The sequence below is a fragment of the Aplidium turbinatum genome, chromosome 10 (genome assembly GCF_918807975.1).
Source record: "Aplidium turbinatum chromosome 10, kaAplTurb1.1, whole genome shotgun sequence".
In the NCBI taxonomy this organism is placed as follows: domain Eukaryota; kingdom Metazoa; phylum Chordata; class Ascidiacea; order Aplousobranchia; family Polyclinidae; genus Aplidium; species Aplidium turbinatum.
In genome coordinates this window covers 12477581-12492666 of record NC_137481.1, presented here as the reverse complement: position 1 = coordinate 12492666, position 15086 = coordinate 12477581, and the positions used below count along the sequence as shown (strand labels likewise).

Genomic DNA, 15086 nt, shown 5'->3' with positions numbered 1-15086 from the left:
ATCAGTCAGCCTGTGGTTTTCGCCAGTAATTTTTGAACTTCTTCTTCATCGTGTGCAGTAGCCCAGAGCAACACGCAAGAACTGAATGAGACGATGTGAGAATAACTGTCTCGCGCGAATGCTCAAGTCAAGCGGGAACTTTAGGATGTGGTTTTTCTATTTTATTTTCGGAATTTCTGTTACCGGTATGTGGCCTAGTGCTGACTGCTGAGTGAGTTGTGTTTGATGCGACGGAGTAGCCCTATGTTGAAATAAATGTGATCAAATTTTTTGATTATTTTTTTATGTCTGGCTGTAGCGTCGGCCTTACTACTTTTTACATACTTTTGCAGTATAATTTTTTATGGTAGACTGCTTCAGTGCATCAGTTTGGAATATAATTGTTAAAACATGGTTGTTGATACAGTTTTAAACCCTGATCTTAAAGTTGAGGAAGAAAACACTTCTGAAAGGTAAGTAATCTATGTTTTGCTTTTTGTTGTGATTTTGAAGTTATCCCATTTAGTTATATGGTTTGCAGCAGAGGCGGATCCAGAGGGGGGCGATCGCCCCCCTAAAACCTAAGAAAGTAACTTTATTCTTCATTTATATGCGTACGATTTGGAAAACAACATATCGAAAGCGATGCGGAATAAGTCTTTCGCCATGTTTGAAGATTAGGTTAGGCTAAGGTAGGCTATAATAATAATATAGGCCTAGTGCAAAGCTATTATTTCGTCACAGAGTCTAATTACCAAACAAAAATACTAAAATTTAAAAAGTTTCTAAACTTTTTGCCGGCACTGTAGAGCATAGCTATAAATCCCTTAGCCTAGATAAGTTTGTCATAAGAGGATGTGAACGTGTTTGCCAAACGACGCAAAAATGTAATGCGTTGTTTGGCAAACGCGGTCACATCCTCTTATGACGAACGGAAAATTATCCAGAGAAACTCTCAAATTCAAGAAAATTAAAAAACTCTGACTTTATTACTCATAATAATAATAATAATGTTAGTTTTTATATAGGCAGTGGCTATTTGACCGGCTCCGGTCTTTGAATCTGAAACACTATTTGACCGGTCATGACGTCACTACATAAGCGCTTTTTTCTTTTTCTCTTTCAAAGCAAAAGACGAGAAACGCCGATATAAGTTCTAAATTCAACACGTTTTCTTCTACTAAGTCCGTGGCGCGTAGGTTACATCTCCGACTGCCATTCGAGAGGGGATGTGTTCGATACTATATGGTAATGGTAAAACCATTTTTTAAAGAAGTATTGTATATAACTAACTTGAAGGCAAAAATGTAATTGGTCGTTCGGCAAACACGGTCACTTATGACGATCGGAAAATTACCAAAAGAAATTCTCAAATTCCAGCAAATTAAAAAAACTCTAATTTTATTACTCACATTTGAAAAGACATAAAAAAATGGGCTGTAGGCTACTCAAATTAAAAATTGACCACAAAAATGCGCTTCGGGTCAAAATTTAGATAAAAAAAAAAGAATGCTTCCGAATAGTATCGAACTCATCCCCTCTAGAATGGCAGTCGGAAACGTAACCTACGCGCCACGGACTGAGTAGAAGAAAACGTGTTGAATTTAGAACTTATATCGGCGTTTCTCGTCTTTTGCTTTGAAAGAGAAAAAGAAAAAAGCGCTTATGTAGTGACGTCATGACCGGTCAAATAGTGTTTCAGATTCAAAGACCGGAGCCGGTCAAATAGCCACTGCCTTTTATATAGCGCTGTATCCATCGCAGAATGCGTTGCTCCTCAGCGCTTTACAAAGCAGACAGTGTCAATGCAGCCGTATAGAGGTGCAACTGAGTATATTATTACCCGAATCCACTCCATTACTCAGTGCCAAGCAGAAATTAGATTCAGTACCATTTTTAAAAAGTCTTTGGTATGACCCGACAAGGTATCGAACCCATGCCTACCGATTCAGAGGCGGGCGCACTAACCACTAAGCCACCGAGCCGGTTCATAGTTATAAAAGTTGAAAAGACATAAAAAATTGGGCTGTAGGCTTCTGAAATTAAAAATTGACCACAAAAATGCAGCAGCCTAACGATTGAGTCACTTCGGGTCAAAATTTAGTTAAAACTTAAAAAAAAAAAACGCTTCCGCATAGTATCGAACTTATTCCCTCTGGAACACCAACCGGAGACGTAACCCACGCGCCACCCAATCAGTCGAACATAATAGTCGAATTTAGAACTTATATAGGCACTCTTCTCGTCTTTTGCTTTGAAAAAGAAAAAGAAAGAAGCCACTGCCTATATAGTGACGTCATGACCGGTCAAATAGTGTTTCAGATTCAAAGACCGACGCTGGTCAAATAGGCTAGCCACTGCCTTCTTTCTTTGTCTGGTGCAGCAATAAAAATTTACAATCGAAAGCTAGCTTATAGTGGCGATTCTACGGGGAGTGAAGCATGACCCAGTGTTTTGACCTGGCCCCCACTGTTGTTGATCATTATGTTGAATGTATATTCATAACCTTTCCTCATTGCTCTTTATAACAATTCAAAACTTGTGAGAGGAATAAAACCTCGAAGTTATACAGTAAGTCTATAACAACCTCAATGTCTGTATCAATATTATGCTGTGACATTGGGAAAACAGAATTACGTGTTATTATCTTTCCGTGGTCAATTTTTAAATTGCTTTCAGGGGTCGACCTTAACTTTTTTTCGCACTGGCCAACCGGACCAGTGGCTCACCATTTGCACTGGTCCGCACGAGATCGCACTGGTCCGTCCCGTTTATTGATAAAAACAAGATTGTCGCGGGAAGCACGAGGCCAACCCAGGGAAAACGACAATAATGAATCAGGCCTCGAAATTTGTACTTTTTTTCGGCGGTCAAGCATGTCCTACTGGACTTGCCCTTTCAGCGGACATTTAATATCTCAACCAGACATTTTTTTGCATGTAGATTTTGCACAAAATCACACTACAGTATTGTGTAGTCGTGTTTGTAGAAGAAGATTTTCTACAACAGAATAACTCTGCATTGGTTGATTGGCGATGGCTTAATTAACTGACCCTGAAGTACACTGGAGCAGATTGCTTGCAAATAAATCAGTGCGTTAATGAGTCGTTTAATGACGCAATAAACATAATTGAAAACAACAATCCAAATTTCAAGACAAATGTGTCTAACCCTTCTGTGCAGAAATACTATTTCTATCAGTATCAGCGTGAATAAGGTCGCCACATTCGCCTAAGCACGTGCGGAACCCAGCTGAGACTTGCTTTTCTGTGACGTTTCTTTTCAACAAACGATCAATGTAACGCAATAATCCTCATTGTTGCCGAAAAGTTCAGACATCTTTATTTCAAGGCAACATTGCAAGGCGTTCAATGATGTAAAAATGGCTACTTTTGCCATCAGCTCGTTAACCACGCCACTCTAATGTGATCTTTAAAGCAATCGCCTGTACTATTATTGCTTCAGCTCTGTATTTTTTTGCGTTAAACAAACAATTGTAACAATTCAAATTTAAAATGTATTTTTGCTGCATTAGCTTTATTTTTGTCAAGAATTTTGCGGCGGTCATTTATGACCGACCAATGAGTCGGCTTCGGCAGACATTCGAGTTCATTCCGGAGGTCATGACCGCCGGATATTTCGAGGCCTGACGAATGGTGGCAATAACATGGAAATATACAATGGCAATAACAGTAACTTCACGTGTTGTTGCGATTCCCCTTTTTCTTTCGATTTAATATCGTCACGTGATGTTGCGATTGCTTTTTTTTTTATGATTTAACACGTGATGTTGCTGCCTTTTTACAGTTTAACACGCATGGATCACGTGTTTTCTTGTTTGAATAGAAGCGCAAACGAGAACCACGCACTAAACGATCAAACGACATAATGCGATGATATTTTCGCACTGGACAGTCGGACCAGTGCAAAACGATTCGTACTGGTTCGCGGGGAACTCACACTAGACATTGGCCAGAGGACCAGCGCTAAGATCCGCGGGAAACTCGCACTAGACATTGGCCAGAGGACCAGCGCTAAGATCGAACCCTGGCTTTGAAACAATCAAGAGTGAAACCTTCAGTCTCAACTATAAATGCAGCTAGATTGTTCAGGCTTCAACTTAACATGGCAAGGGCACATCAGCTCTTCATCCCTCCCTTTGTTAAACAACAGCATTGTTGAGGGTTTTTCAAGTTATAGAATTTCTCATAATTTGTGTTCGAAATGCTCTCAGAACGTACCAAATTCAATCTAATTTTTCTAGGGGAGACCCCCTGTCGTTGTTTGTGCCGGGCTGATCACTTGCCTAAATGTCAATGACATCGCCCCCCCTAACGTTAATACCTGGATCCGCCCCTGGTTTGCAGTGGCTTTCTCACTATATGTTATGAACATAGGCACCTAACTATTTTTTTGGACGTGGGGGCGAAAGCGTGTTTCATCAGCAGCAACGTAAATTCAGCGAAATGTCACGCAGATGGATGACGTAATTACAGTATGTCGTCACACTAGGATTGCTTTTATTGCCACACTCGGAGTTATCGCTAGGTTTGACCTACCGTTAATTATTATAAACAAAACTCGACTAAAACACATGCTATGCGTCTGCGTTGGCTAGCGGTTGATGGACTGCGACTCTTTAAGCTAAGCACAATATAAAGTTTACCAACGAACTAGATTTATTAGCATGAAACAAGAGACGAAAAGGTTTACTAAAAGGTGTACTGTAAATGGAATGAAAATACTAACTTGATCATACGCTTGAAAATATAGGCTACCTGTTGAAAGTAAAATCATTCATGTTTACATCAATTCAACAGCACGTCACCTTGAATAAATTTAAAAGTTTCTGACATCCGTAAACAGCCCTTGAAAAATAGTTACGGAGAGACGTTTGATTAAGTTTTTTTTTGTTTGTTTGATTAAATTTTTCGACTTGACATTGCTCCCTTTTCACTACAATATCGCAACTTATGGCTGACCAGCTTTCAAGTTTCAATTCGCCATAATACACCCGTTTTCGTGTTGCAGATGAAACAAAAAATGCGCATATTCCCCGCCTTTGATCGGGTTTCTATGGCAACGGTCGTGTGCGCCATGCAGTTTGCGCGAGTCCGTTGTTGTGTTGATTATGCCGCGTGTGCGCAATGCGGTTTGTACCAGCCCTTGTTACGTTGGTTAGTGGCATGGCGCCCTCTTTTATAGCTCGCCGCCAGTGGTTAGTGGTAACCTCGGGCCGAGACTTCAAGTTCATTTTCACAGCAAGCGATTCACTGCCGCGACAATTCTCTGCAGAGGTTTCGACTTTCGAAAGCGACATCGAGTCTGTTTGCGAGCGCAGCTAAACGCACGCTGCGTCAACTAGCAAATTATGTTGTTTTTGGGTGCATTCAACATTTGATGACATTGAATCGACGCAAAGTGGTAGATTTTTGCTATGTCTCAGGCAGCAAAATCAGTCATTTTTACATTGATTCAACGTCTGCAGACGTTAAATCAATGTAAAAATGACAGATTTTGTTGTCTGGGGTGGGATTGTAGCATCGCTACTCGCTCTAGTGATTATTTATCGCGAAGCTGTTGCGGTTTGCATTTAAAAATGTTTTCCTGCTGCCGATCGCTAGTTCATCTATTGTTTTATGTATCAATGCAGCATAAAAAGTTGCCCCCACACAGAAATATGCGTGGGGGCCTGGCCCCCACGGCTTAGGCGCCTATGGTTATGAATATTGTCTCTGATGTAATATGCAGATGTCCACTCAAGCATGACGTATGGTATGCTTTTCTTTTACCTCTTTTAAAACAAAAAACAAGAGAAAAACAGCTATAAAAAAGTGCACATATAACAAGTTTTTTCAATTGAATTGGTCGCTCATGCCTTGTTGAGTTGAGATTCCGAAAAATATTGATTGATTGAATCTTTATCTTCAGACTGGGAAAGCATTTCGCAGAGCTTAATCCTGGTCACGCGATATCAGTTCGATATGGCCATGAAATGCTTTTTTACACTAAATTCTAATTATTAAAGGGATGTAAGGATTTGTAAAGTGATTAAGACTCCAAACGAAAATGGTAGATGCCATACTCAAGTTTCACCCTTGTTTTGGATCATCAGTGGCACATATCCATGTATCTTAAGCCAGAATCGATCTTCTAAGTTCATAAATTCAAAGTGACTCAATGGTTCGGTTTTTTGTGGTTCACTTGAGAAGCCTACAACCCAAATTTTATGTCTTTTCTAATATGAGTAATAAAGTGTGAATAATAAAAACAAACCTGCATGTGATGTATGTTTGTTTTGACGCATTGCATTTTTGCTGCAAACAAGTTAATTTGGTGGCTGTAAAAAGTAACAATAGCCTACTTGTTTAAAGAAAATAGTTTTATCAATATTCAGTTCAGTTTTTTTTTCGTTTTTTTTTTTTTTATTTCTGACCATTACAACAAAAACAATATATGCCAAACATTACAAATATCTAGAAAAAGTTATAGAAGCAACAAAACGTGGACGTTATAATGTGCTTGATATCAAAACAGGACAATTAGGTGTAAATATGGCATGGTCACAACAGCTAATATGTATAATTTAATAGTTTTAGTTTTGCAATTTGTTTTGTTTTATTGCTGCCGCCTTCATATGTTTATTATGTATGCACGACTTGACCCAAAGTTACGGAGCCGATGTACAGCATGCCTGAGCGCATATTGAGGTCAAACGTCATGCTCAACTACCATGTGCATAATAGCCTCAGAGGCTCTATTCACAATATATGGTAAATATTATAGCCTCTGCAGATATTCATCATCATCATAATCCATCGTCGGTTTGTTCCCCACTAGTGGGGGTGGCCGATTGTTTCCGCGCAGCAATTGTCTTCATCCCTTTTTTCCATTTCACCCCGTCCCTTGCATCTTCCTCCTTCCGATATTGTTTAATGTTTTGTGACATTTAATTTTTGAAGTTTTGTTGAATTTAGCTAAACGTAAACTTTTTTATGTGATTGTTTCCATTCAAGTTTAGTGAAAAATCAAAATGGCTATTATTTTCACACATGTTGCCATGGTTGTGACTTGTGATCTAAAAGCATTGCTTTGTGACAGGTGTTGCCAGAGTTAGGATTAAGGTAAGGGTTAAGATTTTTTTTCTGAGATTACAATTCTTGAGATTTTTCCTAAGATAAAATTTTAGGGGAAAATAGCCTCCCCACGTCCCTGGCACTAATTAATCATTGTAATGTTCAGTGAGCCAGATTTGGAACATGATTACAACATCAACATGTCAAATGGCAAAAAAAATTTGTTGTGCAATGATTTTCCTGAAGCTGTGTCATGTTTTCAAGCTGCATGTTCATCGCAGTGAGTATTATTTTGTTTCTCATTAAATAATGCAATATTTTTGATTGGTTACAACTTACAAGCAGCCATAATTATGGATTTTTCCTATTTTGTCTAGTTTACTGATGTAGAATTGCATATTGTAAGCATGTTTTTTTATCCAAATACCCACGGAAAAGATTTGTCTGACTTTTCCAAAGTTAGGCAAAAATAAGGTTAGTTAAACAACTATGTTTTTGCGATTTTATCAATTCATAAATAGATAAATCCAATTTTTATATGACTATACCGGTAGTAGCCTAAACTTAGCCCTACGTTACTTACAATCAAATGGAGGTTTGGATATAGTGTAACTGTGGGTTGTAGACCTATTAAAAGTTAATACACTAATACTACCTGCGTTAGATTTTCATCAGGGTTAAAGCTGTATACTACTTTAGCTTATTTAATGGCCTTTGTACCCATTGCTACAAAGAACCTTCCCTCTCCACTATTGTCAAGCTGTAGTTGCAACTTCATATAACAATTAGCAATACCGGTTCGATGCAAATATATTCTGCGGTCATGAATGAGAATTTTACTTGCTATAATAAGTATGTTTCATTGTCTATTGTCCTTAATCCTATGTAATGTTTGTATTAAAGGTCTGAGAGATTTGGTGACACTTCAGCAGAATGTGCTGAACCTTTCTTTTACTACGGAAGAGCTTTGTTGGAGCTAGCACGTGTGGAAAATGGAGTGTTAGGCAATGCTTTGAAAGGAGGTAGCTTTGCTGCAATCTTGGCTGAGAGTCATTTATAAATCGTACAAATCGACAGTTGTAATTATTACTAGCGCTCTGTACGATATAATCTTTGCTAAATAGTTAAATTCTTCTTTTTATGACTGTTTTTCCTCAGTACCTGAAACGGAAGATTCTGATTCTGACACTGGAGAACAATTTGAAAAGGCTGATAAATTACCAGGTTAGAACATACTTAACATGGTGCAATCATTATGTAGGAATTGTAGTCGAGATAACGCAATAAGAATGTTGGCTTTGTGTAGGAGTTTTATGCAGTAAAAACTAATTGTATCTTCTGATAAAAATCATCAATATTCATCATGTCTTTCAAATGAAACATATATTGTGTATATGAGATAATTTTTGCAGTGTTGGCAAGATACATGCAAAGTTGGCACCATTTGAGAATGAGTGTGTGTGAAATGTTATTATTTATCATTTGAGATCATGAACGGGAGCAGCTGAGGCAAGACGTTGCAGCTGCAATGGCAAAAGAAGAGGATAAAGACGCACAGGAGGAGGATCTTCCTGACAAAGAAAATGTAGAACAGATACATGACGGTGAGCATGGCTCAGCACTGGATTTTCTCAAACGTGGCGAAATGCCCTATTAATACGATTAAACTTATTAAAATTGCTTGTCTATGCTTGTCATCTGCAAGGTGAACAGAAAGTCCTTGGACCAACTTATGAACGATTTATTAATAGAAAATTAATATAATTTCATCAAAAAGGTATCACAATGAGAGCTTACAATATTAGGAATAAATTTCTTAATTAGTTTCAATGTGGCCGCCCTTCACTTGGATAACTCTCTCAATTCTTTGTTGAAAGTCTTTGACCGTGGCACTTAGCTCATCCTGGGGAATTTAGGCCCATTCCCGCATTAGTGATTGCTTCAGAGCATCAACACTTGGCTCTGGGTGAGCAACACAACAGGCCTTTGCCTCCAATAACAAGAACACACAAAAGTCCATGAGATTCAAATCACACCATGAGGGAGGCCACATTTCCTTGCTCCAGAATTTTGAAAGTTGACGTGAGCATCAGTCCTGAGTTTCTTGACTCTTGAGGTGTGGGATGGTGCACCACCTTGTTGGAATGTGAAGGGCTGGCGTTAGCAGTGTGTTTTCATCTCTTCAAGGGTTGGAACCAAAATATCGTTGATGTGGCGATCTGAATTGATTTTAACTCCTTGTTCCACGAAAATCAGAGGAGTCTTTCAAGTTTTGGAGATAAGCGGCCCACACCATGACAGAAGACGGTTTTTGTCGACGGTAAACTGTTCTCACAGAATCTTTAATATCTGCTGAAGACTTTGCATAAATTCTATCATTCTGATTATTGAACTGAGCTTTAATTGTGAAGAGTTTTTCGTCTTCAAAAATGATCTCTTGCTCTACCATGCCTGCCTTCAGTTCACAAAGATCCTTTTCCACAATGGTTCTCATTGAGGTGTTGCTTACATTTATGTCTTTGGCCATTTGACAGATGGATCTGCATGGGTTTCTTTTCACCCTTTCTCAGACAGCCGCCCTTAACCACTTTCTTTGTTCGAGCAGTGCGAGGGCTTACACTCCTAGGACTCTCTTCAGATGTACCAAATTCCTTAAATCTATTCACAACATGGTAAACAGTGGATTTGGCAACTTTTAAGAGCTTAATGATCTTAGAGTTGGTTTTCCCCGCGTGATGAAGCTGAATGATGGCTTCTCTGGCTCATTTTAGACCTTACAATTAGTGCTTACAATTAGGCCTAAATTTTAGAGAATTTGGCAAGATCTTTAGCATATTAAAAGGCATATAAGTGACAGAATATGTTTAATCATAAAATGAAAAAAGTTCAAGGACTTTCTGTTCATCCTGTAAAGAGATGTAAGAGGAAATTAGCAATGTACAATTGTACATTGGTGGTTTGACTAACAATGAATTACACCCGACCCGACCATAGTTCGTTTCTAATACTCAGTCATGTCTACGTTCGAGTTTGCATTGCAATTGATAAACTCTCCTACCTTCATGAGAACGTTTCACTTGGTTGTTTTTTTTTCGTTTCCTTGCTGCTACCAACAATTTGATAATTTAGTTGCCCGAATTATTCCCTCCCTACTTTATTCAAGCGTTTCAGATTGAAACTACCAAGATTAAGTTTCAAGACAGGCTCTCTCAGTCTAAAGATGTGGTAGATAGTTTCAAACCATCTTTCAAGCTATGTTACTGAAAAATTTCCAAAATGTGACGCAAGTGTTGATTTCGTAGAAATAATTTGTTGAGGTCAAGTGCAATTCATTGCGAACATGATGATCTGTAAAACGTTTAAGCTTTTGATGTTTAGATGTAAAAGATAAAACAATCGAAGGAGAAAGCAGAATGTTAAAAGAAAGTAAAGTACAACCAGGTGCGTTGAGAAATGAGAAAGCGTCATTAAGTTTGTCAGAATGGCAATGCAAGGAGTGAAGTTGCCATTCCTGCTTCAGCGTTCAAGAGGAATTTGATAACTAACCAAAATTAATGCAAAGATCTAAGAAACAGAGATGTAGCTACGGGGGAGGGGGTTTGGAGAGAACTGGATTTTTTCAACCGTGGCAAAGGACCCTGTAGAATTGTAGATACTTTAAACTTATTAAAATTGTCTATGTTTGTCATCAAAAGAAAAATTCTACCAGCATTGTAATCAATTACCGTAGTTGCTAAAATTACTTCCTGCTCTATTCAAACCTTATCGCACCGAAAACTCCTCTCCTCATCTACTGTGTGCAATTGCTATAAGTTACGCGGGAGTTTCAGATTGAAACTACCAAGATTACAGTGAGCTTCTACAGAGGCTCTCTCAGTTTATAGATAACCATTTTTTTAACCATCTTTCAAGCGATTTTACTGAAAAATTTCCAAAATGTGACGCGGGTGTTGGTTTCGTCGTAATAGCTTGTTGAGGTCAAGTACAATTCAAAGCTAACAAACTGTCTTGTAAAACGTTTGGTCTTTTGATGTTTAGATGTAAAAGATGAAACAAGTGAAGAAGGCACAAAGTTAGAAGAAAGTAAAGTACCAGGTGCGTTTACAAATCGTCATATAGTTCGTTAGGTTGGTAATGCAAAGAGTGTAGTTGCGATTCCTAGCCTACTTAAGCATTCATAAGTAATTCGGTATCTAAGCAAAAATAATGCAATCATATAAAAGAGAAGTGGCTGAAGATTTCTTTTTTTACTGGCTCCATTTAACTACTTCACTACCAAGTTTTGCTGTATAAAAATGAGAATAATTTAATTCACACCAGTTGGGTGCAAGATAGCGCCTGTTTAACGTTTCGTAATTTTCCTTTTGATAGCTACCTGCTGGTGATTGGCCCTACTGTTTTGCTGTATGATAAATGACTTCTTTTGTTATGCCGAAGCATTTCACCGTGGCTATGAGATTATTACATGCACTCTGCAGAATCTAACAGTGACGAACCATCTACAAGCACTGGAGTAGTGAGCCATGAAGAAGTCGGGGAAGAAAATATAGAAGATCCGGATGAAATTTCCAACATGCAACTGGCATGGGAAATGTTAGAACTTGCTAAAGTTTTATATGCCAAGTAAGTTTCTGTTTTATATAAGAAGTGAAAATGTGTGAATGTTGCACAGAAAATACCAAGTTACTTTCTGTGAAACGTTAAAGTCACGGAATAGTAATTCAATTGAAGCAATATATTGTGCAATGTTTTGGCACCTAAAGTTTAATGAGGTATATTTTTTCAGAAAGCCGAAATCGGAAGAAAATAGTTTGATGACTGCACAATGTTTGTTGAAACTGGGCGAGCTTAGTCTTGAAATCGAAAATTACACTCAAGCGATATCTGATTTCCTTGAAAGTCTGACAATACACACAGTGAGTGTTTTTCTTTAATCCAAATTGAAAGTGATCCTTTTGAATTTAAATTCAAGTTCAACGTAATACTTCGAGCGCTTGGGTTTGACTGTGTAATAACTTACTGTTTTTTCTCCATATTTTTGTTTAGGAATTTCTTTCTGCACACGACAGACGCATTGCGGAAACACACTATAACTTGGGACTGGCTTATAGTTTTACAAAACAACACGACAATGCCATTAAGCACTACCAAGCTGCGCTTGCTGTACTAGAAAGTAGAATTGGTGGGTACATTGAGGTATTTTAGCACAGAACATCTTTTCTCATCAGTGTTAACTTGTATATTTCTCTGTATTGCTGTGATCTTTTGTGCAAAGGAATCTCTTTTATTTTGAAAGATTTCTTGAACGAATTAATCGACGAAAATGATCAAAAGAAAGAAAAGGAGGAAGATGTAATGCAAGAATGTGCAGAAGTTGGAGAGCTGAAAAATTTAATTCCAGACATCAACTCTAAGGTCTATTTGTGATTCCATTGTTTATCAAAATCATTCTATTGTGTAATACTGCATAGTGCATAGTGTATATAAACAATAATTAAACATGATTTTTGAAGTTGTCCTTTTATCAGTTTTTTTTTTTTGTTTGTTTGCTATGACAGTTTTGATCATTAATTGTTGCCATTCATCAGATTGAAGATGTGATCATGATGAAAAGACAAGAGGCAAGATTATCCCACTCCCCCATTGCTCAAAAAGGTGAAACATCAACCGGCTTCGGATCTACCCCAGCAATCTCACCAATGGCTACAGTGGTAATCGTGCATTGCTTTTTACACATCTTTTGTTCACCCTGAATTCTTATATTTAGACGGGGGTGGTGAGTTAACAATTGCGGAAGTTGTTTTTCATTTGCATAGTAATTTGTAATGTTACAGAGATATATTGGCAAATCAGTCCTTGTTCGTATTGACGTGGGATCAATATAAATAGGTCAGATACGACAACAACAAAAATTGTTATGTCGAGTTTCTACTGTAAAAGAGGTAACAAAAATAAAAAAAGTAACTCGCAAGCTAGAGTAGTCTTATGAACGAACAACATGCGTCTGGAGAGCAACGAAAGCGCTCCCGTGATTGTAATATTGTCGTTGCAGTCAGTGACGTAGCTGGAAAGAAAATTTTAGCGGGGAAAAAGCAGCTGTTGTGGAGGCAAACGTCATTCAACGTAAATTACAATGATATTGAAACTTTATTGTATAAAAACATATATTTGTTTGCGGTAGGCGCTGTTCCGAGAAAACTTAATCTAAAAAAAATAGGAATTTACTGATATGAACAGATTTTGTATATAATTTTTGAATTCAGATTTCTGTTCGTAAAGAAAGCAGCGGTTCCTCTACTTCGCCAGCACCGTCTGCTACGGCATCGAGTGATATTTCTCATTTGCTTCGTCGCAAGGTAAGACTGTGACAGTTGCAGAAATGCAATAGACGATGAACAGCTGGGTGTAAACATATCTCCATTTCAGCGACCACCTTCCAGCGAGGAAGAAACAGCAAACAAGAAAATAAAGTGCGAGCAGAGTGTGGCTACAAAGTCCAGTGACAGCGGCGGAGAACTGTGCCTGAAAAATGGTTCAGCCAATACGGTATGTGATAATTGCGGAGGGACTTCGATATTCTAGATTTGTATCATTATATTTACAATTTGAAAATGTGAGCCTATATCTGATATCTTTTAAGTGGGAGAATAAGATCTTTGTTCTTTGTCCCCATGACTTTGTAATATCAGAAAACATTGTTGTGTCAGGGAGTCATTCACTTTAATAGAACAGTAAAACTATTAAACTCAAAACCAACTTACTTTGATGAGTTCTGATTTTAATGTTTTAGGAAGGTTCTACAAAAGAAAAAGCTGCTGGAATTGAAAACCAGCCGCCGGAAATCCAATCTTGAGCTCATTGCCACAATCTGTATCCTTACAATTCTGGCAACTTTTCCTTTATTCTACATTAGTTGTTGCAATGGGATATTTTTGAAGCAAAGGCTTTTCTTACGTTTTCAATCATTGACCGAACTGTGCTTGTAGACTCGTCCGTCACGATAAGATCGATCGACGAAAACGTACCAGCTGTTAGAGTTATTGAACTGCACCGTCTTTCTGATGACAGGCACTGCCCCTTGTTTACATTGTCGTTAAATAAACGCTTACTTTTTTGTAACAGCCATGTTTGTGACACGTGGGTTATTAACGTTAGTTACGGCTACAAGCTTGAAAATAAACTTTCACATCAAAAATATTTGTGCTGTAGTTCTGGCAGCGTAGAGGCTACTACTTTTCACAATCGACGCAAAGATCTGGTGGTTCTCATCTCTTTCTGGATCGAGGCACACTTTTAAAAGTCAACAGTTGTAATCAGTTTACAGTGAAAACGTTTGTTTTCACAACATATTGTGAATGTGCTCGCTTTGTAAGTGACGCTTCGTATTAGATCTAAACGGCGATAACGAGGCAAATAAAGACCCCCCCCCCCGTTCGTATGCGTCAACTTTCAATCAGTAAAGCAAAGTCAGTCACACACTTGATTTTTAAGAGATGAGAAATGGTTTTTATTATTCTCTAAGCCTTTGGTACTAACGAAAGAGGGATTGCTAGTTTGTTTTCGGCCGCTTTTTTTCACTACGCCCACCCAATTTATTTCACCCTGGTAGAAGTGAGCACTTTGTGACAGCGCAAAAGAAAGTTTTGATCTATCTTCGAAAAATTACGTGCGCCTCAAAAAAGCGAGCATGCAAATATCCCGTTTTCGCAAAGTTTTCTTGCTTAATTATATTGCATTAACGTAAACGGTGTTTAAATCCACAACGTATAGAACGAATAGAGCTTTAGTTTGTGCCTTCAGCAACTGGAAAAGTGCAGTATTCGGAAGTTAAGACATTGCTTACTCAAATATATCAAGTTTAACAATGAAAACTGATATTTTTCATTCAAACCTTTACTTTTATAGTGTTCCTTCTTTCCGAAATTCTGCATCGTCGGAAACTACTGTAGCCTATATGGTTTCCATGTCATTAAGATCCGCAATTGAGGGCCAATGCTATAATTGTTATGGGCCGCCGTTATATCGTTATGT

The 15086-nt window shown here is 38.1% G+C and overlaps 1 protein-coding gene across 2 annotated transcripts; it reads left to right on the top strand.

The window, feature by feature from the left end:
* Positions 1–330: 330 nt before the first annotated feature.
* LOC145778505 (protein HGV2-like) lies at positions 331–14358 on the top strand. Of its 2 annotated transcripts, XM_082589997.1 has the most exons (15): positions 331–452; positions 7222–7335; positions 7959–8077; positions 8214–8279; positions 8543–8659; positions 10434–10496; positions 11094–11150; positions 11534–11678; positions 11842–11971; positions 12102–12237; positions 12352–12470; positions 12644–12766; positions 13319–13411; positions 13482–13601; positions 13846–14358. In XM_082589997.1, exons 1-15 carry the CDS (start codon positions 391–393, stop codon positions 13906–13908), a joined length of 1527 nt encoding a protein of 508 aa, XP_082446123.1. In that variant the 5' UTR covers positions 331–390; the 3' UTR covers positions 13909–14358. The 2 variants fall into 2 exon arrangements, with proteins under 2 accessions (XP_082446123.1, XP_082446125.1); XM_082589999.1 differs by lacking the exon at positions 10434–10496.
* The last annotated feature ends 728 nt before the right edge of the window (positions 14359–15086 follow it).

Coding starts and splice junctions, on each gene's coding strand:
- LOC145778505 (XM_082589997.1), top strand. CDS start 391: ATGGTTGTTGATACAGTTTTAAACCCTGATCTTAAAGTTGAGGAAGAA. Junction 10,497..11,093: donor AGAAAGTAAAGTACAACCAG/GTGCGTTGAGAA, acceptor TTTGATGTTTAG/ATGTAAAAGATGAAACAAGT. Junction 12,238..12,351: donor TGTACTAGAAAGTAGAATTG/GTGGGTACATTG, acceptor TTATTTTGAAAG/ATTTCTTGAACGAATTAATC.